The sequence below is a fragment of the Buteo buteo genome, chromosome 1 (assembly GCF_964188355.1).
Source record: "Buteo buteo chromosome 1, bButBut1.hap1.1, whole genome shotgun sequence".
NCBI classification, from domain to species: Eukaryota; Metazoa; Chordata; class Aves; order Accipitriformes; family Accipitridae; genus Buteo; species Buteo buteo.
The window spans coordinates 33,802,672-33,829,035 of NC_134171.1; the positions used below are offsets into that span (position 1 = coordinate 33,802,672).

The 26,364-nt window shown below is 41.9% G+C and overlaps 1 protein-coding gene across 1 annotated transcript; it reads left to right on the top strand.

Moving 5' to 3' along the window:
* Nucleotides 1–790: 790 nt before the first annotated feature.
* Nucleotides 791–25,786, top strand: PDGFRL (platelet derived growth factor receptor like). Its single transcript, XM_075026835.1, has 6 exons — nt 791–1,050; nt 9,174–9,468; nt 17,875–18,026; nt 19,481–19,774; nt 20,075–20,214; nt 24,552–25,786. The coding sequence occupies exons 1-6, from the start codon at nt 996–998 to the stop codon at nt 24,738–24,740; spliced, it is 1,125 nt and encodes a 374-aa protein (XP_074882936.1). The 5' UTR covers nt 791–995; the 3' UTR covers nt 24,741–25,786.
* Nucleotides 25,787–26,364: the final 578 nt, after the last annotated feature.

The window sequence follows — 26,364 nt, forward strand, 5'->3', positions numbered from 1 at the left end:
CTTAGCAGTGAAGAGGTACCTGCACCTTCTCGATGTGCTTCACACAGGCATTAAATCATGCGTGAAGACTGTGTCATGGGCTGCAGAGCCCCAAAGAGCAACACACAGATACTTCCTCTATTTTTCCACTTTGAGGCAGCTTTTCCTGAGCAAGCTTTTGGGAATGTCTTTGCTGTGGCAGGCTGGAATGAGTGCAATAGTTTGACTTAAGAATGTAATTTTGCTGTCATAGGCCAAGACCGACCTGTGCTTGAGGCCTATCCGTGGGGTCACCTGTGATAGACAGAAGTAACCTGTACGGCTCTTGCGCTCTGCTCCCTTCTGCAGATCCAGCTACAGGCCCAAAGGAAACCAACAGCTTGCACCTGCGCGAAGCCACCTCCGGCAACGGGCAGCTGCCACCCACGAACTAATTCAAGCAATAAACTTCCACAGGTGGCCCTGGGGTTGAGATTATTTGGGATGCAGCTCCGTTCCTGCTCTGAGCGTGGAGTCCTGCGTGAGTGGCCGGCGGGATGGGATGGGATGGGATCCGACGGGACGGGACGGGACGGGACCCCGTCGCCGTCCTCGGCCGCCCGGTGAGGAGCTGCGGAGGAGAGGGAGCCGCAGAGGGAGGCGTTCAGGCCAGACACCAGGAGCCGAAGTTTCCCCCCCGTGTGAGCGGTGAAGCGCGGCAGCAGGTGCCCCCAGCAGCGCGGCCGGCCCGCGGACGACACCCTGCCGGCCGGGCCCGCCTGCGGGGCGTCGCGGCTCTCCCCTCCCTCAGCGAAGAAGCGGGGGCGGCGGCGGCTGGCGCGGCCCCCGGGGCAGCACAGCCGCGACGCGCCTCCCGCCGGCGGGGAGCCCCGGGCGAGGTGCCCCGGGCAGGGAGCCCCGGCGCCGGCCGGCTCCTCCCCGCACCGCGGCCGGCCGAGGCGCCACGGGGCCGCTTCCCCCCCGCCGCCGCCGCCGCGCCCGCCCAGCCTCAGCCCAGCGCCCCGGTCGCTCCCGCCATGCGGCTCTGGGTGCTCCTCAGCCTGCTGCTGCTGCAGGAAACGCTGCCGCACGGTGAGCCGCGACCCCCGCCGGGTTCCCCCCGCTTTGCGAGCCGCCTCGGGCTTTCCTCACCTCCGGGCCGCCTGCCTCGCTCTCGGCGCGGCCGCCCCTGCCCCGCGAAGCCGGCGGCGGGTGGCCGTGGCCGCCCCCCCCCCGCCATGACAGCCCCCGGGGCAGGGCCGGGAGCCATCTCGGGGGCGGCGGGGCTCCGTCCTGCGGGGCAGAGGCGGAGGGGAGGCGGGTCGCTGTCTTGGCCTGCGGCCAGCAAGTCGCCGAGACTTTCCGTCGGGGACCGAAAACGCGGCTTCAGCCCGTGCTGGGGTTTTGGGGAGAGGCGTTTGCGGCGACACCGGCTGCCCCCCCCCCCCCCCCCCAACGCCGTTTCTCTTTAGGGTCGGCGTTTAAGTCCGCGGCTGAAATCTCCCTGCGGCGGCCGGAGGAGGGTCGGTGCTGGACGTGGTTCTCGGGTTTAAAGAGGAAAAAAGAAAAAAAAAAAAGGGTGGTGGTGTGGTGTGTGTGCACGGTTGTTCGTTTATAGAGAGGACCAAACTTCACTCGTAACTCAGTTTCAGGTTGTGATGAAGTCTTGGTGGGGAAAGAGGCAAGTTTTTGGCTGGGAAGGGACATTCATAACCAATCCTTGACTTCTATAGACTTTAACTAGGCAAAGGAGAGGCTGTTTCCCTCTTGCAAAAAGCCAATAAACTTAATGAAACTTCTTCTGAAGAAACAACAAGAAAAAATCCTTTGTTTTTCACAGGGCTTGGAGAACGAGGCCTGTGTAGCCCGTGGAAGGGTTTATAGAGGAATCGGAGGCAGGCTTTGAGGTGCGTGGTGAAAGGCAAAGAGGATTACCACAGGTGGCCTGGGAGGCCATAAGGAAAAAATTCTTGTAAGAATCCTTCACCCAGAGAGCTGTTAAGCACTGAAAGAAGTTGTCAGGGGAGGCTCTAGAGTCTCCAGCCTTTGGGATAGTTGGAACTCAACTGGACGGGGCTCTGAGCAGCTGAATGGGGGTGGGAAGGGACTTCCAGAAGTCCTTTCCAGCCCAATTTTTCTTATGACTATGTGCAAAGGAATTGCACTCTGGACCAGTGTGGTGTGGGAGAGGATTTCTGCTGAAAGATCTGGTCTGTGGGTGTGCACTACCGCATCAAGAAGAGTGTTTTCTATTTGAGAAAGAGGCAATAAAAGCACAGAATGAGAAATTAGTTGTAACTTGAGCAAAAGATTTCCCAGGCCTATCTTTTTCTTAGTTTGTCTAGCTCATACAGAGGTTTGACTGTGACAGCATGAAGCACGTCCAGAAGCTCAGCTATGGGAGAAAGTAATCTGGCATATTTAATTACAGTTCCTTATCTAAAGATAGAGGTTTAATTCTTAATGTAGACACTGTGATTTCAAAACAGCCTTCCTAATTTAGCTTATATTAGTTTATGAATGGTGAAATATGTCCCTCCAGATTGTCCATAGGAGTGTTGATGTGTCACCCTGTATTGTCTGTATGAGTGTTCAGATGATTAACTTTGAAGTACCACAAGTAGAGATGTGTCCAACCTGTTTTGTTACATTAGTTGTGATCACAAAGACTCTTCTCTCTCATCTTAATCCTGGTGGTTAAGAATTATTCTTTATGGTAACCTCACATGTGATTTATTTTTTTTCAAGGAAGAATTCGTCAGTATTAATGAGAGTTGAAAGGTCTCTGATGCTGCCAAGATGTAGCATGGGGCCTGCCTCATGTAATGGGTATGTCTGGTGGACAGTGAACACGATTCCTCTGTCCTTGTGGGAGACCTTGCTCGCTCTCTGCTTCTGAAGTTCTCTAGTTGGACACTTGAAGAAGATCAGGGGCCTTCTCAAGTTATAACCTGTGCAGCTGTGAAACCAGTGGAATGTGCATGTGGATATAGGGGATATCTCATGTCAAAACTGGGTGCTTTTTAGCATTATGTGACTAACGCTTATTTTGGGATTGTTGTGTTTGTAACATCTGTGAGAACAAGGGGAAGACAAACATTGAAGGATAGGATGAGACAAATACTGTGAACCAGGAGCAAAAGTACTATGTGGTGTATTTCTGTGACGTATTGATTTATAGCCTTCTACCTTGGCGTGATGAGTTAGTAGGGACCCTGAATGTACTGTTGCAGAGGAAATGAGTACAATGCATCTTGGAACTGACATTAGGAGCTGATCAGAGGTAGAAAGGAGGAGTTTTCTCAATGAATATTTTTTCTACTAAGTCTTAATTTTATTATTTTTTTAGTAAGAAGTGCTATTGCTGGTTTAAAACAACGAGGGCTCTGCGCATAAATCTAGTGAGATGGTAAGGTATCCCAAATACGGCATATTTGTGTACTTGCATAAAGGGGCTAGTTGAGTTTGATCTCTTCCCTGGGAAAGTCTTATAGTTTGGGTAAGGAAGTGGAGGAATCTGTGTGATAGGTTCTGTGTTCCTGAAGGGGTTTGGTTGTATGTCCTTTTTATCTTAGGTGATAGACCACTGTACCAGTTAATTATTTATTGGGCGTACAGATACTTGATTCAGCAATGAGAGAAGGCAGGATTGTGAGGTGCAGGAGTGCTGTCAGTAGATAACTGGACAGATTTACAGGGAGTGTTGGGGAGGAGTGTGATCATGGTTTGCTTGGAAGCTCAACTCTTGGGGAGGCGCAGCAGGGAGGCAGAACTAGGTTTTCAGTGTAGGAAGATAAAAGCTCCTCTGATGGTGTTTCCTGAAATGCCCCTGCTGTTGCCTGCAGGGAAATACAAGGTCAGACAGACAAGAGTCTCGCTGTGTAGCTGGTAGTGTGGTATAGGAGGAAAGTGTTCAGACTCACTGGGAGCTACAGAAACATGTAACAGAGGGAGCTTGTTAGAAGAGGAAAAACTTCATCCAGAAAAAAATCAAAAACGGGCTTCTGGCACTTAAAATTGAAAAGCTTTCATAGTTGAATCTTCAACAGTTTCTTAAAGGCAGAGTGTCAGGTGTGGAAGAGCACACAGTTTAGGATGGTGTATTTTCTTGAGGTGAGGTTATAAGATCTGCGTGCCTTTGAACAAGTGTCAGGATTGAGGTTGGCAGAACATAGTGGAAATGGCAAAGAGTATTTTGAACAAATAGTCCTATTTCAATAGAGTTTTTTGGGGAGGAAAAGGGTGGCTGGACCAAAGCTTGTGTGTTTCTACAGACAAATCTGGAAAGTACAAGGGAACTGGAATGGCTGGTTTGAAATGGGAATGCTTATCCAAAAGGTTTATCGGGCCTGTCAATGCGACTTTCTAATACTAGGGCACAAATTACCCAGGAAAGATGGAATAGCTCAACCCAAGGGAGAAGCGGCAGTCTATATTGAAGAAAACTTTAGTGTTAAATCTGATTCCTAGTGGGTTTTGTCAGTAAAAGTAATCTAGACTGAAATACCAGCCCTATGGAGAACAAACCACCTGGTTACTGACCACCCAACATGATGGAGGGAATGAGCACTCTGTTAGGGAAAATCAGAGAGGCAGCAAGGACTGGATAGAAAAGGAAGAATTACTTACCCTTGCGTAGGTTGGATCACACACGTTGGGGTGTGATGCCAAGTGTAATTGTTTAGATGCCACAAATGATGACTTCTTAGAGCCGCTACTTGGAGAACCCTCAAGAAAAGCAGCAGTTCTTAACTTGATCCAGAGCAGTACTCAGGTAATTGGATTCAGATGTTGCTTTAGAACAGCCAGACTGTAGTTTTAATATTCTTGCAGGAATAATAAAAGCCAAAGAAACGACCGATGCATTTAATTTCGGAAGGGGGAATTACATAAGATGAGGAGGCTCATTAACTCACATATGGGTTAAATATAAAAACCAGCATAAGGCAGACAAAAAGAGTTTGAGAAACAGCTTGCAAAAGGGATACCAGCCATAAATCCTTTTCTTCTTCTGATGTGCTGGGGTGGGGCAGGGAGACATGGCTGCAAACTTTGTAAAGCTGGTAGGAACAGGGGATAAGAAAGAACACCTACAGAAAGTAAAACTTAAATTAAACAATTGTTTGTGTGCTCACATGTTCCCTATGGAGGTGCTTAGGAAGATTTTAATGGAAAATGGTGGCATAAGCATATCAGAAACTTTGAGTGCAGTATCCTACTGAACACTGTAATAGCAGGCTCCAAGACAGAATCTTTCTCTATGGGGAGAATCATTAGAGGACGTGTCTCGTTAATATGCCAAAAGAGTTGGCTTTAGAGAAAATCAACAGCATGAACAGTGTTAAGTGCCATGATTTGATGATATACACCTGAGACTAAGAAGAAATTTGAATCTGAAATGGCTGAAGTCTTAACTCACGTGCATAACCTATCATGTAACTTATCAGGGAAATAGAAACATGCCAGTATTTTAAGATTTTTGAGGGAGGTACAGGCACAAAGCCAGATCTCTGTATTCTGTAAATTGAACTAATGAATAAATAGGCATGAATTGCAGAAGAGTCAGTATGGCTTTGTATGGATGCCCCCCCCCCCCCCCGAAGCGTGTTTTGTTTTGCAGATCTGCTGAAGTTCTTTGAAGGACTTTATAAGTGTGGCCATGGATGAGTTGATTGATGTACTTGGATACCCAAAGGCTTTTGATAAGCCTGTTGTTAAAAGACTCCATGGGAACCAAGGTGCTGTGAGACAAGGGAAGACCTCTCATGGGGTAATAACTAATAGAAAACAAAGAGTAGGAGTTAATCTTCGGTTTTTGCAATCTGGGCATAGAATTGGTTTTATCCAGTTGAATTTCACAGGGATCTTGTAAGGCGTATGCTTTTCAGCATATTTATAAACCTGCTAAAAGAAAAGAAAACTGTCACTAAAGAGTTGCAGAAGGATCTCTCCATTTTGAAAGACTGGGCAGTGAAAATAGAACTTGAAATTTAGTATTGGTAGAGGCAAAGTAACAAATGATTCTAACTTTGTATGCACATTGATGGATTGCTACTTAAAAATTTCTAACCAGTAATTCCTACTTATGAAAGTCATCTTAGAGTTACACTTGATTATTCTAGAGAAAGTCAACTCCTAATATTGCTTTCTTGAAAAGTAATGAGCTGTTTAGACAGGAAAGAAGACACTGCTAATATGTACAACTGTGATTTAACCATATCTTGAACCTGGTGTACAGTCTGCTTCTGTCTTTTTTCCATTATCCAAATGTGATGTAACTGGACTGTTGTAAGAAAGATGCATATTCTTTACAAGGAACAATTAAATAGAGTAGGACTTGTCAGTCTGAAAAGGATATGTTTGAAGGATGCTTAAGTTCTGTAAAAGTACAGGTGCTGCAGAGAAAGTTGTTGGAGAAACAATGGATATTTATTCACTTAATGCAGAAACTGGGAGGCATCTAATATTTATGTATAATTTGTGTAGTTTTGAAAATTGACTAGACAAATCAATGAAGGAAAAATCCACCAAGGGCATTAAAACAATGGCAACCGTGGTTCACAGATCCCTTGAGCTAAAGGTTCTTGGAAGCTAGGAGACTAGTATCAAAGGAGCAGAGATGGTTGCCCTGTTCTCTGGTTGACATTTGACACTGGGTGGTGTCAGTGCGAAGATGTTGGCTAGGTGGACATTTGACCTGACCCACTGTAGCCTTTCTAATGCAATGCAGGGAAAAAGTGCTCCTGCACCAACTGCTTGCCCCTGTAGTATATGCGTTGTGTCACTTGCTAGGGTAATGTGCTCTAAGTAACTAGAAAAGCCCTACTTCATGGTCTTCCATGGGAGGCAGCAACCACTTGTCTGAATTTCTCCTTTGTTATTATCATTCCCCCAAGTTCGTCAATTTTGCATGGCCAGTGGCATCACAGGTGTGAAGAAAAATTGGAAGAATCATAGAATGATTTAGGTTGGAAAAGACCTTGAAGATCATCAAGTCCAACCATCAATCATGCCCACTAAACCATGTTCGGAAGTGCCTTGTCTGTGCGCTTTTTTAATACCTCCAGGGATGGTGACTCAACCACTTCCCTGGGCAGCCTGTTCCAATATCTGACAACCCTTTCAGTAAAGAAATTTTTCCTAATATCCAACCTAAACGTCCCCTGCTGCAACTTGAGGCCGTTTCCTCTTTTCCTATCTCCAGCCACCTGACAGAGGAGACCAGCACCCACCTCACTACAACCTCCTTTCAGGTAGTTGTAGAGAGCAATAAGGTCTCCCCTCAGCCTCCTTTTCTCCAGACTAAACCATCCCAGTTCCCTCAGCTGCTCCTCATAAGACTTGTGCTCCAGGCTCCTCACCAACTTGGTTGCCCTTCTCTGGACATGCTCCAACAGAAGCATAGGTATTTGTTTCACTCTCCCTTCCAGAAACTATAAAATGTTACTCTTTGTCTTAAAATGTCATGATCTTCGGAAGCCATTTCTATTTGATCTCTAAAGTTTGTGGCTTATTTTAAGGTGGTGAAGCATCTTTGCAATTCACTTCACCAATGCTCATGATGTAGAACTGGGAAAAATGTTTGTCTTTGTGGTGGGGGAGGGATGTACCGTAGTAACTGGATGTGTGCCTCTCAAAAAAATTATTCTTATTACATAAGAGTCCAAAAGAGTTCAAAATGCATTGGGCAAACTAAGAAGACTGCAGCATTGCTGTCTTCCAGTTTATTTTCCAGTTGGTGAGAGACCAGAAGGCAAACGCTCCTACACAGGTAGCCTTACTCTGCGTGCTGAGGTCACGGAGTCACAGAATGGCTGAGGTTGGAAGAGACCTCTTGGGATCATCCAGTCCAACCCCATGCTCAAGCAGGGCCATGTAGAACAGATGCCTCGGACCATGTCCAGTCAGGTTTTGAATATCAACGTGGTTGGAGACTCCACAGCCTCTCTGGGCAACCTGTGCCAATGCTTGACTGTCATCACAGTAAAAAGCATTTTCTTACGTTTGGATTGAATTTCCTGTTTTCAAAATTTGTGCTCACAAGGCTCTGTGCCATTTAAAAGAGGTGTGGTGTACATCAGCCTGGACTGAGAGACGTGGAAGGCTGAAGTGGTGCAAGGTGTCCAGCTGGGGTATGAGGAATGTCACAGGAGCCATCAGTGGTGGGAGTCTGGAAGTGCTGCTGCTCATACTGCGGCCAGTACCACTTTTAATTCATGCTAACTCAGTATACAGGAGGGCTATTTTTAATTCCAGAAGGAGCTTGTTGATTGATTTGTACAATAAAAATACCTGAGTGTTTTCATGTGGAAAAGCAGTGTTCAATGTTAATTAGCTGTCAGGCACAGTTAGTGGAGTTTTTTGTGTCTGGGGACAGCAGTTTTAGGCTCATCTCACAAAAGATCTGTGCTTCCTGCTGTCAGTTAAAGTGGGAATATCTTGATTTTTTTTTTTTAATTTTTTTTAAAATTTGAGACACTTCACTTACTTTCAGTTTCCTTTGTTTTTAAAGGCAGCTGGGCATCCCTGTGTCTCTAGCAGGTAATGAAAGCTCTTGCCATTTGCCTCTAAGGTTCTGTTTTCATCTGGACTGTCAAAATAAATGGCTGTTACAGAGAAGTGATGAATTAAATACTGCCTTCAAGTGACTTAAGTGCTATTTGTATTTTCACAGTACTTATTGTAAAAGAAAACAACTACATCACTATCAGTATTTTATAAACTGTCATGAAGATCCACACTTGCCAGTTTTTCTTCGTGTGTCTTACAGTAACATGATGTGTGAAAATGTTATGCAGAATCAATGGGTGTGCAAAATCCTTATGAAGACATAGAACTCTTGTAGCATTGTGTACTAAATGGCAATGACATGAGGTTGAAATGACAAATGCAACTGGCGACAGAAATGCTGTATTTCTTTCCCTTCCCATTTGTAAAGTTCTCATACCTTACATATTTGGCTGTGTATGTGAGCTCTAAGTATAGATTTTCCACATGTTGTCGAAAGCTCTCTTTTTCCTTTTTCCCCAGGAAAATGGGTCATGCCAGAGACTTCAAAAACTTATGGAAATTAACTCTTAGTCATTTTTATGAATCCTTTATGGGAAGAATGAAACTTTAGTTATTCTCTGTGATAATAAGGAAGATATTTTTTTTTTCAGAAAGACTATATAACCTTTTTCTAATCAGTAACATTGCCTTCTTTATTTCACTAGTTATTGGACAGCCTGCGAGGAGTAAGCGTCCAAAAGAACCTGGGGAAAACAAAATTAAGCCTGTTAACAAAAAAGTAAAACCTAAAAACCCCAAAATGAAGGAGAGGGAATCTGCTGACTCCTCTTTGAAGTCCCAGTCCATACTGACACAAGTGATGGATAAAGGTCATTTCCAGAAACTAGCTGCCACTTTAAGCCTGTCTGCAGGACAAAGCATAGAACTGCGATGTAAGGGGAGTAATGTTACTTGGAACTATCCATCGTACTTAGACACCTTTAAAGACTCCAGGCTCAGGTAAGCTCTTTTTCATTTGGGGGGAAAAAAGAATCCAGAACTTTTTTTTTCTTACCACTTTAAACATCGTTGGGGTTTTTTTTGTTGTTTAGGTTTTTATAGTCAAGATGTTCCACCTAGTGGTTTTTATTGTCAGCAAAAACAGATGAGCATCTTTCAGTTCTCACCAATTGCTGCCCTGTGATTTGCACTGTGGAATAGTCTTGTAGCATGTGAACTGGATTTCCTTCAGATTAATCTAAAATAGAAGATGTGGTCCAGCAGGACACCAGTGTGCTCCAGCCACTAACAGGGAACCACATTAGAGCTAGTCCAAAGTAAAACTCTCAAAATGTGTGAGTGTGGATGTCAGGTACTCACTACCAACTCTGTTGCTCTAGAGACCTGCTCCTGGTGGGCTGTTCTGGTTGCTAATGTAGCTACTACCTAAGATAGTGAGATTGATTTCCTGAAGAGGCTCAAACCCACATCTCTCAACTAGCAAAAAAAAAAATACACCAGCTGCCATACTAAGGAGCAAGTAAGAGTAGTCTTCACTTTTTCAGTCAAAGGTACCTTTGTGTGCAAAAGGGAATTGCAAGGTTTGTGATGTGGCAGAGTTTAATGCTGAGGATAGTCACTTTGGCTTTAGGAAGGCTTTTTCTTTCATCTAGTGACATCTTAATGGAAACCGCGTAAATAGTTGTTAGAGCAGGAAGAGGAACTGTGGACTCTCCCTTTCTCTGCCCCACCAGGTGAGTGTCCTGTTGCTCTAAATATTAAATATCATCTCCAAACCCCCATACGCTTATTTGCCTTCCCAGTTTTTGGGTATAGTACACGTAGCTAAATGTAGTTTAAATGTAGTAATTTAGTTCTGTATTTGAAAGAGGAGGGGCATATAAGGAACTTAAGGATGTCTTCCACAGGCATTTTTTTTTTTGCCATGAGTAGTGTTTGTTTTCACTAGCTGTTTTATGGAGGGAGATCTATGTGTCTATGAAAGACGAGTAGTGAGCAGACTGTGGAGCACTGAGAACAATGCCCTAAGAAAGAGCTGTAAGGAGCTTTTCTTGGATTATTAGGTGAGAGGGGCACAGAGGTATGAGGACAGTTATCCATTCCTTATTGTCCTTTTGTTCCTAGATTAAGTACAAGTGTGTATGCCCTCTGTAAGTAACTGAGGTCATCTGAATCTCTGTGATCCATTTCACCTAGTTACAGGTATGATGCTACCTTAAAGTCATTCCCAGTTAATTAATTTTTCAGATATATTCTTCTCCTACCCACTTCTCTTTTCAAAGAGGAGTGTTGAGGATTGGCAGTTAGACACTGTGATGTCTAGCATATCCTTCTGAAATTTGTGAGCCAGTTCTTCTCGTGAATGTTGATTTGCTTGTATCTTGATGGCTGAGGAGTTCAAGAATTGCAGTGGCTGAATAAATCTCTGTAGCTAGTGCAAGGCTTCTGTCAGAGTAAGTTAGAGCAGCAAGCCTATTTCTGCTGAGGGCTTATCGCAGCAATATCTCTCAAAAGATCTTGTGGCCTATTTAAACAACTACTGCCTTTTCTTTTGCAAGAAGTAATGTTTTATCTGGATTTATTCCAGTAGGTGGCGTTTATCAACTGCAATACAGACCTGGCCTTCCAGCAAGCCAAAGCTGAACGTTCGAAGTAGTATCAACAGGGAGCACGTGTGGGCGCGGTGGTTGTTGTCGTTTTCAAGTGTATCTTACGTTTTGTGGATTTGCAAATAGGTTGCTGGCATGATTTGGTCCTTTAGACCTCCAGGTCATGTTATCTGAGTATTAGCATCTGACATTGAAGAAAGCATGACAAGTATTCACAGTTTTCGGCGAGGAATCTGAATGCTTCTTTGTTATTTGTTTGACTGACTATTCCTCTCTTGCAAAATTAAGTAGTTTTCTAGTGATGCACATGGGACAAAATACAATAATTTAAGGTAGTTTGAGGAAAAAAGATGCACATTTCCTAATTGAGTCATTTGGCATTTTGTAGTATTGAAGTAGTTTGGGATTCTGTTGCCTCAGCAATTTACCCTTCTGTTCTCATTCAAGATCACAGAATTTGTAATATTTTAACCATATAACAAAAGTTAATGCCACACAAGAGAAATGCTATAAAACATTTTGGCTGGGTGGATAAAACTTGCCTAAGTATTTATTTTCTTTTAGAAGTATGTTAGGCTTATATTTAAGGGTCTATACTGAAATATGATCTTCACTTTAGAAAAATTACTTTGAAATAAGTTATTGAAGCAGTAAGGCTGAGTTAGACTAAATAATTTTAAATGTAAGCAGAATATCCTGTAATTAACTAGAGAAATTGAAAACAGGTTAGTAGCACTCTTCAGAGTCACAGAATAGTAATAATTTCTGGAGACACTGACCACAGAATCTTGTGCAGTTATATTTTCGTCACATTTTTAGCATGACTTTGGTAATTATCTCAAGATCTTTGCTGTAGTGTTAATGGATACATAGGAAACAAAGTCTGCTTTATAGAATGTGAAATATGACACTTTATTCCATGGTTCTAGAAAGCTTTGATTGACTTTAGCTGGAAATACCATAAAGATAGCATGTTATTTGGTTAGCTCAGTTGGTAGTGTAAGTGAACTGGCAGCAGAGAAGATTATTAACAATGTTATCTTTCAAGAGGAGCTTAGATCTTCCTTGCTGTGTACGAAAGACCATGTACCGATACTACAATAGGCAAATTTTAAAATTTTACAAATATATTACACTATTATTTTAAAACAAAATGCTAAATGTAGGGCAAAGGGGAGAATCAGAAAAATTATTAGCAAATAACCTACAGAAAAAATTGTTCGATCATCTAGATAGATATATGTCCAGTAGCTTCTAACATTTTTTGAGTGCATAAAGATGAAGTATAAGGTAATCCTTTCATTACCAAATTAGTGAGGTGTGGAGTGAAACCCAAGCTAATTAAGAGGGCTGGGCTTTTTTACCTTGGATTTCCATGCTGGTGTTGCTGGAGTTAGGGCACTGGTGCAAACCAGAGTGGGTGGCAGCAGCAGGGAGAAAGTGACTGGGGCCTGAGGAGGTAATGGATAGTGAAGAAAGAGCGGGTTGCTGGGCCTGGAGGATAGGAGAGGAGGAGAGGCAGCAGTGGTGAAGTCCATGCAATCGCTGGGGACTAATGACTACCATTCCTTTCTTCATTTGTATGTCCCCACAGCAACAGATGATTAGGCATCCAATTCCTGTTTTTTCTGTAAATAATAGGAGGGATGTACAAATTCAACTGGTCTGGTGGAAATTTTAACAACAAGCAAGGTGTTTTACATCTCCTGGGAACTGTTAACATCCTCTAACTCTAGCTGCTACAAGAGGAGGCTTTAAGGACCCTGTCATCTAACAGAATTGCAATTATGGGAGGCAAAAGAGACCTTATGGTTAAGGGTGGCGAGGGTGTTTGTAGCTCAGTTGGTCAGAGGTTGTGTTAACAGCAGAGGTCCAGGGCAGGAGCTGATGCTGAAGATGCTTACTGCGTTCTGTTTCCTGTCTGTAGTTCTGGGAGAAGAAGGTGTTTTGGTTTGCAACTAGTTAAATTTAGCATCCATATAATGTATTTCCTATGGGTGGCTGCAAAAAGAAGTGGTGATGAAAGCCAGATGTTTTGTCTCCATGCCATGCTTATCACGTTTTTAACTCACCCATATGGTAAGGAGAATACAGCAGCCTGGAGGACAATATGACTTTTCTAAGGAAGAGATTATAATTAGAAAAGCCATTTCTTTAGTATTAGTGGTTATGCTTTCTTTGAGTTTGTCTTTGTAGGTATACTTTATGACCTGGTAAATAAAATATTTTTGCTTGCTCTACTAGAGAGTCTCAGTTTTTAATTGGTCTGTAGCTGTTAACATATGCTAAAGTTATCATATGGGAGGAGGGAAAGATGCTGAGTGAAAGGAGGATGAGGACTCTTTGGCTGTTTCTTATTGAGCCAGAGGAGAAATCCTCTTTTTTTCCGCTATCTTAACTGGAGTAAATAACAGTACACACTGAAATGATTTACTTAACTTTAGAGACTGTAGGATGCAATGCAACTCTGGTGAGAAAGCTAGAATCATGCAAACTTGGCTCCCAAGTTAAGGGGACACACCAGCTTGCTTCAGGACTGGCTTATCTGTAATGCTTTCTTGCCTTGTGCAGCATAAATATACCTTTCAGATAACTTTTTGTCTGAAAATTTTGTGTACTGGCTGAACTGGCCAAAAATCTTGGTGGTGTTAACGGTCAAAAGTAGCTTGTGTATCTCCAGAACAGATGGGCTAGAATGCTGTTTTGTAAGACTGTGCATAACAAATTAATGACTGTAGGCTTACTCAGAAACTGGATCTACAATGTATGAGAAGGATCAACAGCTGAGAGGGATGAAAGAAGAGTAAGGGCAAGCACATTTTCCCTTTCTTAAGCTTTATAGCAAAAAGCTGCTCTAGATGAAGGCAGTCTAACTTCACATAGTCTCTGCTCTGCCTGACTTGGAACATGGGTCCCTCACTTGCCAAAGACTGGCTGTATTTGTCACAGAACTTTATCTGATAAATAAACTCATGTGGAATGGAACTGCTTTAGTGGAAGAAGGTGAGGCAAAGAGCTGGACATGGATCACATACACATTTGTGTTTGGTGGGGGGGTGTATGGACAGGAGCATTCTAACAAGTTTTGAGGAAACTAAGTTGTAGAGGGCAAAATGAGACTGCCTTCAGTGAATGCAGGTTCCTGCTGGCTTAGTGGGTGGGATGTTCGTTGTGCTCATGTGCATAACTGAATTTCATTTTGTTCCATGTGCTCTGAAGTCTGAAAGCTGGGGATTTTTTTTCTTGTGTTAAACAGTAAGATGTTATCTTCCTCTCCTAGTGAGCTTGTATTTGAGATAAGCTCTCTTTTGTCAGTATGAATGCAGCTGCTTGAGAGGAGTTTGCTAGATGCTCTTTGAGTGATGCTCTATACACTGTCTTTTTGTCTTTTTATATCTTTTAAGCTTCTAAACTTGGCATAGTTTTTCTGGCAAAGATATTTTGAACTTCAAATAACTAAAGCTTAATGAGATGAACGTATGGAATAAGATTTTGGAGTAGTTTTCTAGTTTGTTTTTTTTTTTAACAGTCTTGAAACGTTTGTATATACCACATTTTTACTTAGTGATATGTAGAGCATAGCAAAGTTTAGGCTTTTGAGTCAGATTTCCCAGCATCTAAAATACTAATGAAATAAAAGTTATTCTGGAAATATTGGTCAGCTGCAGGGTTTACCATTTATGATTTACTTTATATGGCCTGTTTTGTCTGCTTAACGTGGTCATGTCACAAGTTTCAACACTTCCACTGTCAGTTGCCAGGTTTTGTTAGTGCATGTTTGTGGATGACTACCTCACTAGGCTATTTCCATTGATTACTGGATAGCTTGTTCTTAGTTAAGTAGAACACACTGTACAATAATTAATTAACTCTGACCTTATTTTTCTGTCTGTTGGGATTTCAAGCTATAGTTCAGTGTCTGCATTAATGGTTGGAGGCAAAAATGTTCTGGCATAATGGTTTCTCAGTAATGTTGACATTTAGTACTGGATACTTGCAAAACATTTTATGCTGATGTAGTCATGTAGCCTATGAAATGTGAACTGTGAAACTAAATAATAATAATAATACAGGCTAAGATGTGTTTTGGATTTCTCTTTTCTTCCTGTTGGGTATGATATACAACAGGATCTCTTGCACGAATAGGAATCTCTCAAAGCTTACCCAAAAACTGAAGATAATTTATAATGTAAGGTAGTGTATATATTAAAAATGAAAATGTTACTACTCCATAATTACATGATTCCAAAAAGTGGAATCAGAGAAGGTCATGTAGGAAAAGTGCATTAGCGGGTAGGAAACATGATTTGCCTGTTGCCTTAGGCAGGCCTCAGAACTGTTCTGTGGTGGATGAGTGTACTAATGGTGTCTGAGGGCTTTAATGGGAAAGATAATTCTCAGTTAGCCCTGTTTGTGTTGTGTATTTGGTGGTGTTTTTTTTTTTTTTTTAATTTCTAAGCTACTGGCCTTGGCTGGAGGCTGAATGTTGGGTTACATGAACTGTTGCTCATGATTGGTGGTAGTAGTGCAGACTGCTAGCAGAACATGTAGGGAGTCAGAAGGTATGTGTGTAGCTGGAAGTAGTGGCCTCTCTGTTTAAGCGGTTATTCTGCCTGCAGTGGAGACATAAGCAAAACAGAGCATTTAGAGCACACAGTACAGTCAGGCATGTCTATAGTACTACTGTTACGCAGTGACAAGGTGTTTTAGAGGATAAGCATTTCTTCAAAGCATCCATGAAATAAATGATTCAGTCAGGCATCTGCCTTACAGAATAACTGCCTCATTTAATAAGAAGTAGGAGCGTGGTAAATATTCAGAGAACCCACAGTTGCATAAGAGTATGGGAGCTGTTCAGACTTCATGCAAGCTGTGTATTTGTCCAGAGCTCATTTGAAACGCTGGAAGGAAGTTTGCTATCAAATGCCTAAATCAGGAAAAATCTCTTCTGACTTGGTTAGAACAGAAATGACTTTGTAACTCGTTGTCTTGCAAAGGAAAGCGGGGAAACCTTTGTGTTCTGGATATGCTACTGTTGTGCTTTAAGCCCAGCCAGCAACTAGGCACCACGTAGCTGCTCTCTTCCCTCCCCCCTGCCCCATGTCCAGTGGGCTGGGGGGGAAGTAAAATTTGTGGGTTGAGATAAGAATGATGTAATAACTAAAGTAAAATAGAATGTAATACTAACAGTAATAATAATAAAATATAATAATAATTGTAATGAAAAGGAATACAATAAAATGAAATTTTTAAAAAGGCAGCAGGGGGAGGAACCAAGAAAAGACAAGTGACGCACAATACAGTTGATCACCACTGGCTGACCAATGCCCGAGTAGCAATCCCTCCTCCTGGCCAGCTCCCTCCAGGTTATATACTTACCATGACATTCTGTGGTATGGAATATCCCTTTGGCTAGTTTGGGTCGGCTGTCCTGGCTCTGCTCCCTCCCAGCTACTTGTACACCTGCTCGCTGGCAGAGCATGAGAAGCTGAAAAATCCTTAACTTAGGGTAAGCACTACTCAGCAACAACTAAACCATCAGTGTGTTACCATTATTCTCATGCTAAATCCAAAACACACTGTACTAGCTACTAAGAAGAAAATTAACTCTATCCCAGCTGAAACCAGGACAGGTATCATGTAAAAGGCAGGTGGTCAGAGGATTTTTAAGGGTCAGAGCAGCAGTGGAGTGCATCAGTACTGCCACATGGCTGTCCTGACAGAGTTTCCCAAGAACTGGTACTGTTGGACCATTGCTTTTGCAATCCATCAAAAGTCAACACAGCAGGCTGCCAACTATATCACCATCTGTCTGGAAGAAAGAGCCAGGAAAGCAAACCTTAAAATAAAAAAAAGAACAAGATGAGATTGTAGCTGCTGAATTTTGTAGATAGGACCTTTGACCCTTAGAAACATTGTCAGTATCTACATATATATCTACATATTTATAAATATTTGCACATTTACAAGTGTCAGTCCACTGAGAGAAGTATCTTGGAAATTCAGGATGAGAAAAAAGCAAATCAGGTCTGAAATAATCACACAGGCTGAATTTTGTGTAGTTACGTGATGACACTGCCAGTATACCTCCAGCAGTTCTCAGGGTCATGCTCTGAAATAGTTGAGGGGTGATGAGGAAGGAAACTCCAGTGAGAGGATGCCAGTGAGGTAGCTTAGGGCAGAGGAGTAGGCAGTGCAAAATGACTTACTTGCAGAACAAATCCAAGTGGAGATAGAAGCTCTTTATGATGGTGTTTGCAAGTGGAAACTTGGACCAGTATGTTAAAGATAGGAAAACATTCACACTGAAAGCAGGCATACTCGTCAAACAAACTCTTATTAAAGTACCTGCTGCTTAGTACTTCTGAATTATCTTTGTTACATACTATTGAAGCAGTGCTACAGTTAATGGTATCAGAAATGACTGAGATGCATGCAGGTGGACTTGGAGCATGAAAATACGGAATATACATGGACAAACTGAGACAAAACATAGATGAACATATTGTCTACAGCAGTTACAGCCCAGTTTCAAAATGAGGACTGAAAGGAATCCAAGAATGAAGTGAACAAGACAAATGCTTGCAAGTGCTCCTGTGTAGCTGAAATCAATAAAGCTACTCATGTAAGCAGGTCTTTGCTGGAGCAAAAGGGAACTTGCAACATAGCTCTGAAAGCAAAAGGTGGGTCAGCTGCAGAGTAGGAATAAAAAAATCAAAAGTAGAAGCAAGCTGACAGAAATGTATGAGGAAATACATCTGTGCTTGTCTGTGCCTTTTGTTTTTCTTCTCTCCAGTATAAAGCAGCTTGACAGGTATGGTCAGCTGATCCTCGCAAATGCCACTGCAGCAGACACTGGTGAATATAGCTGCTGGCTTCAGCTGTGCAATGGTAACAAATGCAGGAAGGATGAGACTAAAATGGGTTCAACGTACATCTTTTTCACAGGTAATTAACTCACTGGGGGATTATTAATGGAAATATATTTGCTAGTAAGACAGGAATAAAGCTACATCAGCGATTTTACCGTCAAGATTTTTCCACAACTTTCATCTTTTTAGTGGATGTTAAGGAAGACAGTGCTGGTGAGCAGAAAATTACTTGCATAGGGTGATTTATGAGTCCATTTTCCCTATGGATTATGCTAAATGTGTATCCAAAACAATGCATAATGCAATGGAAAGTAAATATCTTTGAAAATAGTAACACACATTCTAATGATCTTCTACAAAATGAATAAAAAAAGCATTTAATGTTTTGAAAATGTGTCTGGGTAAAGAAAATAAATCTGTGCAGAAGGTTCATTTTGTCATGACATTCAGATGACCACATGGACTCTTCACCCCCCTTTCCAGTTACCTGCACTGACTTAAAAATCTTGATCTCATTGATCTTGGTAAGGTCACAATTTTTCCCAAGAGTCTATATAGTCTGTTGAAAGGCAAAACACTCTTAAGTACATGTGTTGTTCCACAGAGCTTGGGATTGACTGTAGCCCTAACACTGCATGGATAGGGTCATAGTAGGTAACTGTGCAAAGTTTACTGCTATTTGGTGCAACAGAGCTGAAATCAAATGGTTAATTTGTTCTTCTCATGGAAAACATTCTGAATGGTAAAACAACCTTTGCTGCCTGATTAGAGCTAAAGCATTCTTGGCCAGTGAATATTTCAGTACAAAATGCTAAGATAGGATTGTTTGTGATATGTTTTGGAGCCAAATTAGACTGTGCAGAAGCCGTTTATCAGAAGTGCTTAATAATCTGAGGTTATATTCCTTTAGAAAGGCTGGAATAAACTTTTCAGTCAAGTTACTGTGTAAATGCTCATGCTAGGAGGAGGAATTTCAGCTTTATATTTCTAAGCAGCATGCCAAATATGGAAATACTCTTTATCTCTCATTCTGAAAGCACTAAATATTTCAGCTATTTAGAGCAGTAAATCACACATGTTGTCTAAAATCATATATATAAAAAGGCTGTAGCTCCAAAGAATATCTCTTTGTAGTAGTGCTTATCTTACCAGTGGTGGTGGTGGGGGTAATGTGTGTTACCATTTAAAAGTGGGTGAGTGAACAGAATTGGATCCAGATGAGTATTTGGAAACTTATTAAAAAGGAATTCCAAAGTTTTTCTTAAGATTAAAAAAATCTGATTACAGTGAAGAATACTTTGTTTTTCTTTTTGATTTAATGTTTTTAATGCAAGCTGTGTAAATATGTACTCGCAGGTTAGAAAAGTTTTTTGTTTGGTGGGTTTTTTTGTGTGCGTATTTAAAGCAAAAAGCTTTGGGTTAATTTATAATGTTGCTCATAGCTATTTTCTTTTGTCGTATGTACTTTCTCTTCTTTCTGTTAAACAAAGATGTAAATATTATTCTAACTATATCAACTCTTCTGCACAGATAAAGAGGAACTTTTTGTACCTACCCCCAGTTATTTTGAGATTGTCTACCTGAACCCAGATAAACCTGCAGTCATCCCCTGCCGTGTTACTACTCCTTCAGCAAAAGTAACTCTACACAGGGAATTTCCAGCAGAAGAAATTGAAACAGATGGAACCGATATTATTTATGATGTGAAGAAGGGTTTTGTTTACCAGCACCCTACTTCTGATCATAAAGGTATTGTCTACTGCAAAGCAGAGTCTCAGGGAGCACCTCAGATTTCCATCAAGTATCACCTGTTGTATGTGGAAGGTAAGATGCAGTTTACTGTATGCTCACATTGACTCTTGTTTATTCTGTAGGCATTGTTTAGAACACAATTTAAAAAAAAAATCAGTCATGTAATCGGAGTTTTAAAATTTTGATCAAAAGTATATGTGATAAAACTTTGTAGGTCTAAATTCCAGCAATTTCCCAGTGTAGAGGGGAAAGTTGCAGATGTACATCACTTACCTGTTGCGTTAAGCAAACTGAGGCAAAAATTGACTCCTGAGTTTACTAGTGTATTTAACTGTAGAAACTAATTTTCTGCTTCCAAACGCTGTCTATCAGTTCCCAAGGGCCCGCCCTCAACCACAATTGCAGCATCATCCAATAGAGCAGAAGTCGGTGACAGCGTTCATGTAATCTGCACGGTCCTTGGGGAGCCAGATGTAGATGTGAACTTCAGGTGGCAGTACCCAGGGCAAGAGGTAAGAGATGTATGCCCTGGCTGGAAATGGTTTGTTCTTCATAAAGGCAATGCTTTGAATGCCAGTCGGCGTGTAGATTTGGAGTAAAGGTTCTTTCAGATTGTGGTGGTCTGCCTCTTGCTAGCTCAGGCATGCTGGCAGGAGGAGGCAGCACAACCCTTTTGAACTTCAGCCCATCTCACCCTGAGAGGCTAGAAGCACAGGAATGAAGCTGAAATGCTCTACCCATCTTAGCAAAAATCAGGCTCAGCAAAGCTCACTCCTCCCTCAGGTTTCCATTCCAGAGACACTTGGCCTCTGGGCAGCATTTACAAAGAAAAGCCTCAGACAGGGTCAAAGCCAGCCAGCGTCAGGAAGCTATTCTAGGGCAAGCCACAAAACTTCACTGATACCTCTGCATTTGATATCCCTTCCATCTCCATGGCTTAGGCGCATGAATCATCACAGCACAGAATCTTTAAGCTTAATTGTTGTCCACATCCAGAAGCACAGAAATCTGTTTCTGGGCAGCCTCATCTGAAAGAATCCACCAGAAACATCCAGTGAATCTGAGAACTTTGTTGGTCCTTTTTCTTGCACAAAATAAGATGTATCTGACTAGCATCATGATGGTCCCCTCTCTTCTCCCGCTACCCACCTCGACCAGTTATGGTAGGGACTTGTTTCTTAACCAGCCTCATCTCTACTGCTGTTTATCTGAAGCAGGCTAGGAGCAAAAGGAGGACTGCTGGAAGATGGAGTGCTTCACCAGAAGAAAGGGGTCCTCTAGAACCTGAGGGTTTGCATTGTATTCCATTTGCCAGCCCTCCTGGTGCTGGGTTGTCAAAGGACGATGCAGAGCTTGCTAATAAGGTACTTGTATCAGCATTGGTCTCCCTGAGAAAGCATAGAATTAAGTAATTTAACGTCAGAAGTAATTGCTTGAGTGATTGGAATTGAGTGCTTACTAGGCTTGAGAAAATTAAAATCTAAAGCCCCAGAATTTTGCTGTAGCCATTAAGATAGAGACTGTAGCACTCTGCTGTCATAGGAAGGTGTGTGCCTTTTCAGGGGGAAAAATAGTGAGAGAGCAAGAGAGCACAAAAAGGATTTGAACTGCTGGTGAGGGCACTGGGCATGTAAAACCAGGTTTCTAGTCCTTCCTTGCTTAGATGTTAGTTCATTATTTGGCTTCCCCCTCTCCCTTCCACCTCTTCCCACCCCCACCCCCCTTGCTGCTTGTCTGAAGTTTTCCTGCTGAGATTCTTGAAGTCTGAGAGTTTTTGAGCCATTACCAACTTACCCTCCCTGCGCTGTCCTGGCTGTTAAACAAGGGTAGCCTCAACTGCATTTGGTGAGGAGCTTGGTACTGATAGCATGAATTAGGTGATCTGAAGAGTAACTACTGGATGGAACACTGGAAGAGCTTGGCAGAATTCCTGTTTCTGGTGTCCATTTGAAGTTAGGAAGGAAAGGGGCAGATGTCTAAATGAGCAGAGAAACGTGCAGCTGTCAGTGAAGTAAAAAGTAAAATGCTAGGGAAAACTGAAGTGCCTCCAAGTTTGGGGAGCTGCAGAGCAATAGTGGTTTTTGAGTTAAATGCCCAATGTCTTCCTCTGAATTTAGCTCTTAGCGTTACTTTGAGATGCATCAACAAATGGCAGTGTCTCTATCCTTCAAGGTGGGGCTCTTATAGTCTTAAAACAATTCACTCTCTTGGGTGGTTAAGAGAATTAGCTTTGATTGATACGGTTTTCTGGTTTTTTTTGTGTGGTTGGTTGGTGGTTTTTTTTTAGCTTCCCTCAATATCTGTGTATTAGACTGTAGTAACTGGCTATGCAAACCCCAATTTTATGTCTTTTGTTAACTAACTGTAATTACTAAGAATGAAGGAATTAAATTCTAGACTCAGCTTGGCCTTCCAAGAACTCTGTATCTTATTAGTGTCCACCCCTTGCTACTTTTACATCTTCCACAGCTGAATGGCTGCCCAAGCCTGGTTGCTGGCTGTTCTTGGCCCAGTTGCTTCCAGTGGTCTTACAGCACCTGATGCAGTGCTGGCACATGCACTGCAGTTATGCGTCTCTAGCACTGATTGAATATAAACAGCTAAGCACATGCAAATTATGTCCCTTGTTGGCTGTGGATGCTGCAGCTGCAGTGCAGGGCACATGCATGATCAGCAGAGGACTACACCCTCTCACTGCACCCGCCTACAGGGGTTGAGAGAGAGACTTTGGCCTGTGGCCTGCATCTGCCCTGGAAAGGGCTGATGTGCTTATCCACTGGAGTAAACAGTCTCAGCTCCAGCTGTGCCTGGGGATAGGGAGGGAAGAGTTGTGTTTGGGTTTCTGCCCCAGCAAAATTATTAAGTAAATGTCAGAGTAGAAGCACTGTATGCTTGTTGGAGACTTAACATTTATTAAGGAAGTGCTCACATACTGCAAAGGAAAAAGGTGGGGGTGGAGGGAGAAGAGAGTGGACCATCAGTGATGCTGTTCAGATACACCTTCTTTTGTGCAAGAAAAAGGACTGAAAGTTCTAAGATTCACTGGATGTTTCCATTCATTGCTGCTGCTTTCAGTGCAGGGAGATCAGTGATGGTTTTTGTTCCCTGCCAACACCCCACCTGGTGCCTGGGCTGTCACCTACCACTTGATCCCTGAGCAGAAGCAGCACTTTAATCCCTGCTTGCTCCTAGGTACACTGCATTAGAGACCCTCATCTCATCTCTGTAGTCACTAACCTCTCTCTTACTTTTTTTCACTCGGTTGTTTTTTTTCCCTTGCCACTCCCTGACAATTGCACTTGCTCATTCACCTGCTGTGAATGCATACTGATCCACTCCTTAATATGATTCCCTGAAACTAACTTCAAAGTGGAAGGCAATTAGTTTGAGAAAAACTGGGCTAGCAGGAGCCCAACCAGGCAAACAGTATCTGCCTTACATGGCCTTTACCTTCACTTTCAGTATGGTCAGGGAAGTTCCACTTGCTGTATTTAAGGACTAACTTAAACTTGAATTAAGTGTGCAGTAGTACTTGATTGCAGGTAGCACTTGATTTTCAGTGCTCTGCTAGGTACAGCTCTGCTAAGTAAGTGGCTTGATTCCTTCTAAAGGCTTAAGAATTTCTAGATGAGATTACCAGTTTTTCAAAAAAGTTCTTGCTAGTTGTAAATGCCTGCCACTTCCTAGGCATTCCTTGACTGCACTGACACTCATCCCTGAGCTTCAAGAAGACTGGCATCTTCTTCTGTACTGGCCATTTTGCAAGTGCGAGATTGTAGCTTTGGCTCTAGTTAAGTGTTTAACTTATCCTTTTGCTACTATTAACTTAAGCCTTGCAGCATTCATATTGGTAACTGGATTATCCATCTATTTAGTGAAGCAGGAGGAGACAGTTTCCAAGCAGAAACCTCTCTTTTACCACTTTTATCCAGGTTACTGGTATAGCACAAGCCAACATGATCAAAGCTGCTGGCTAGCACGATGGATTTTGGAAGGGAAGAGATGGCCTTATTCTATCTTTGGGCCAGCTTCTCTTATCCAGTCCTTTGCAAACTTCTGAGGTGCCAGGGAGTGACCTCATAAACAGTCCATCAGAGAATTCTCTTATAGAAGAGGAAAAAGCAAGCCTGCTATACATATAACAACAACAAAATCTAAAAAGCATCTTTCTAAGCATCCTTGCTTGTATTTTTAGCTTTGAAGTTACATACATGTTTTGGAAAGCATAATGTGAAGATTAATTTAGAAACATTTCTGAATTGCTACTGTTTGCTTGTATGTTTTCGAATACAGTTTCTAATACAGAGGGGGAGGAATTAGTTTGCAACACATGATTTAAAGCTATTCTCTGTGCTATAAGAAAACCAGGTAAAGCTTGGTCAACTAACTTGTGCCACTGCTGCCTTGCCTCTTTGAGACATGCTGAAAGTCTGAAAATAAGTTCACACACCTCCCCCAGGATACCTCACCTATTTGATCAAGTACCTAAATGCAACCTTAGTAAGTGGCCTGCAACTGCAACTGAGTTCATGCATATACTGCAGGCAGAGCTCTGGCAGCCCATCACTAGAGGAGGAGACACAGTACCTGCACCTGGACTGGAAGAGCCATTGTATTATCCTTATTTGGCATAACTTATTGGTATGTCAGTATTTAATGCAAGAATGTTGCTGCAACTGCCAGACACCTTCAGTTTCCTCACTTAAGGCTGACTTTTGGATATAGGCTCCTGTTCTCTGACCTCTTCGTTCAGGGTTTGATAGGGTAGTGTCACTACACTTTGCAGAATCATGTATTTTCTTATGTGGGTGTGTGTGGTTTTGTTGTTTTTTTTTTTTCTTTTAAACAGTCTGAGAGGCCTGTGATTATCCAAAACTTCTGGAGACTGATAAACAGAGGAACTGGACATACCACAAGAATCTCGAAGAGCGTTCTTGTTGTTGAGGATTTTGAAGCCAGAGATGCTGGAAACTACATTTGTATAGCTCAGAACCTACAAGGAGAAACAACAGTAGCTACTAAAGTTGAACTAAATTGATAGGAAAGGCTCTTGACATAGAATGAACTATATGTTACTTGACATTATAGCCATTTATTTTCTTTATTAATGTTTAAATGACTCTTTTCATATGTCAATGCATTCCATATTCACTAGCTTGACAGGCCAAAACAGAGTTCCCTATGCCTAGCAGTAGTCAGTTGTGAGTTAATAAAACTACTATGAAGCATTAAAGTTTAAGCCTGAACATGTATACGGATGCATATATTTAGGAATAGGTGCTCTTGGGCTTTCCTTTGCATATGTTCTTTTTCCTCAAACTCTCTTGTAAGGTTAACCCACTGTATGGTTTGTGCCTTATTTGTGTATGTGAGAACTGAGAGGATATTAAATATCCTTAAAAAATCCACCAAGCAGGTATATCTTTTCTGGTGCTGTGCAATTTAGAGTACTGTACGTGTTGAACACAACAAAAACACCAACTTGTTACAGAATTAGCCAATAGCAAATGTTTATTTTGCAAGAATAATTAAATTTTTGAACATTATGAAACCTTCAGTGTGTGTATGCACCTATATATGTGTGTGTGTTCATTTCATATATGTATAAAGACATAAACACACAAAATTCTCAGTCCTGGGGAAGATTAATACTAAATATACATTAATGTGCTAAAGGGTATCTCCAGAGACTTTTAAGTGGTTGGCTATGTTGGATTTTCCTTGTATAGATGTTGTAGCATTCTTACAACCTTCTTATAATACGTAGCTTATTTAGAGTTCACTCCTCAATAGATGTATGGTGTTAGGTTTACTAAATTATGTAGCAAACTATGTTTGCTGAAGGTAAAACTTGCATTTATTTATGTAGTATCATTTACAGAAGAAAAAACCCAAATGTAATATTAGAATAATGTTTGATTATACAGCAGAATCTTTTCCCAGGTTAATAACAAGTTCAATGTGATTTCAATTTACTTAGGAGGAAAGGAAAGATGTTTCATTTACACAGAACTATATCTGGATAAATAAGCAACTGCTTCTTTCACCCTGGGTTTAGTTACCAGTACAAGGAAAGAGACTTTCCAGAGAAAAGGTAAGAACTTGATAACAACGTTGTTGAACTTTTTGGCAATGTTTTTCAAGCCTCAAGCACAGAATCTGTGTAAGCTAGAACTTCCAATACAAATCTACTCAGTGGTGTAATTGTGTGACAAAAAAACTCTTAATGCAAGCCATTTGATTTACAAGGCATATGAAAAACAACTTACTCTAAGCATACGAGGAACCAGTCCCTTGCTTGCATGCTTCAGTGTGTCTCAGCCTGTGTTTGACAATGCTTCCTAAAGCTTTCTTCTGGTGAAAGCTTGAAGTAGGCCCTTTACTCCAGATAATTCAAACCTTTGAGCAGATGTGTACAGTACTGCTTTGAGTAGTGATAGCTACTAAGTACTAATGTAAAAATGGCAGCTTCTCAATCATGTTATTAACCTGATTATTAGTATAGCTAATGAAAACATTAAACAAGCTTGCTCAAAGTTTTTTCTTCAGCATGCAGGAACCTGAAACAATGTAACTGATATGATAAATATCCATGGTAAAGACTGAAAGGGCTCTATGCATGTTTCATGAAATAGGCTTTGTGGAGAACACCCCCCAGATGC

Excerpts from the sequence above, each read along its gene's own strand:
- PDGFRL (XM_075026835.1), top strand. The coding sequence starts at position 996 with ATGCGGCTCTGGGTGCTCCTCAGCCTGCTGCTGCTGCAGGAAACGCTG. Across the intron at positions 1,051-9,173 it reads GCAGGAAACGCTGCCGCACG|TTATTGGACAGCCTGCGAGG; the intron begins GTGAGCCGCGAC and ends TTATTTCACTAG. Across the intron at positions 18,027-19,480 it reads AACGTACATCTTTTTCACAG|ATAAAGAGGAACTTTTTGTA; the intron begins GTAATTAACTCA and ends TCTTCTGCACAG.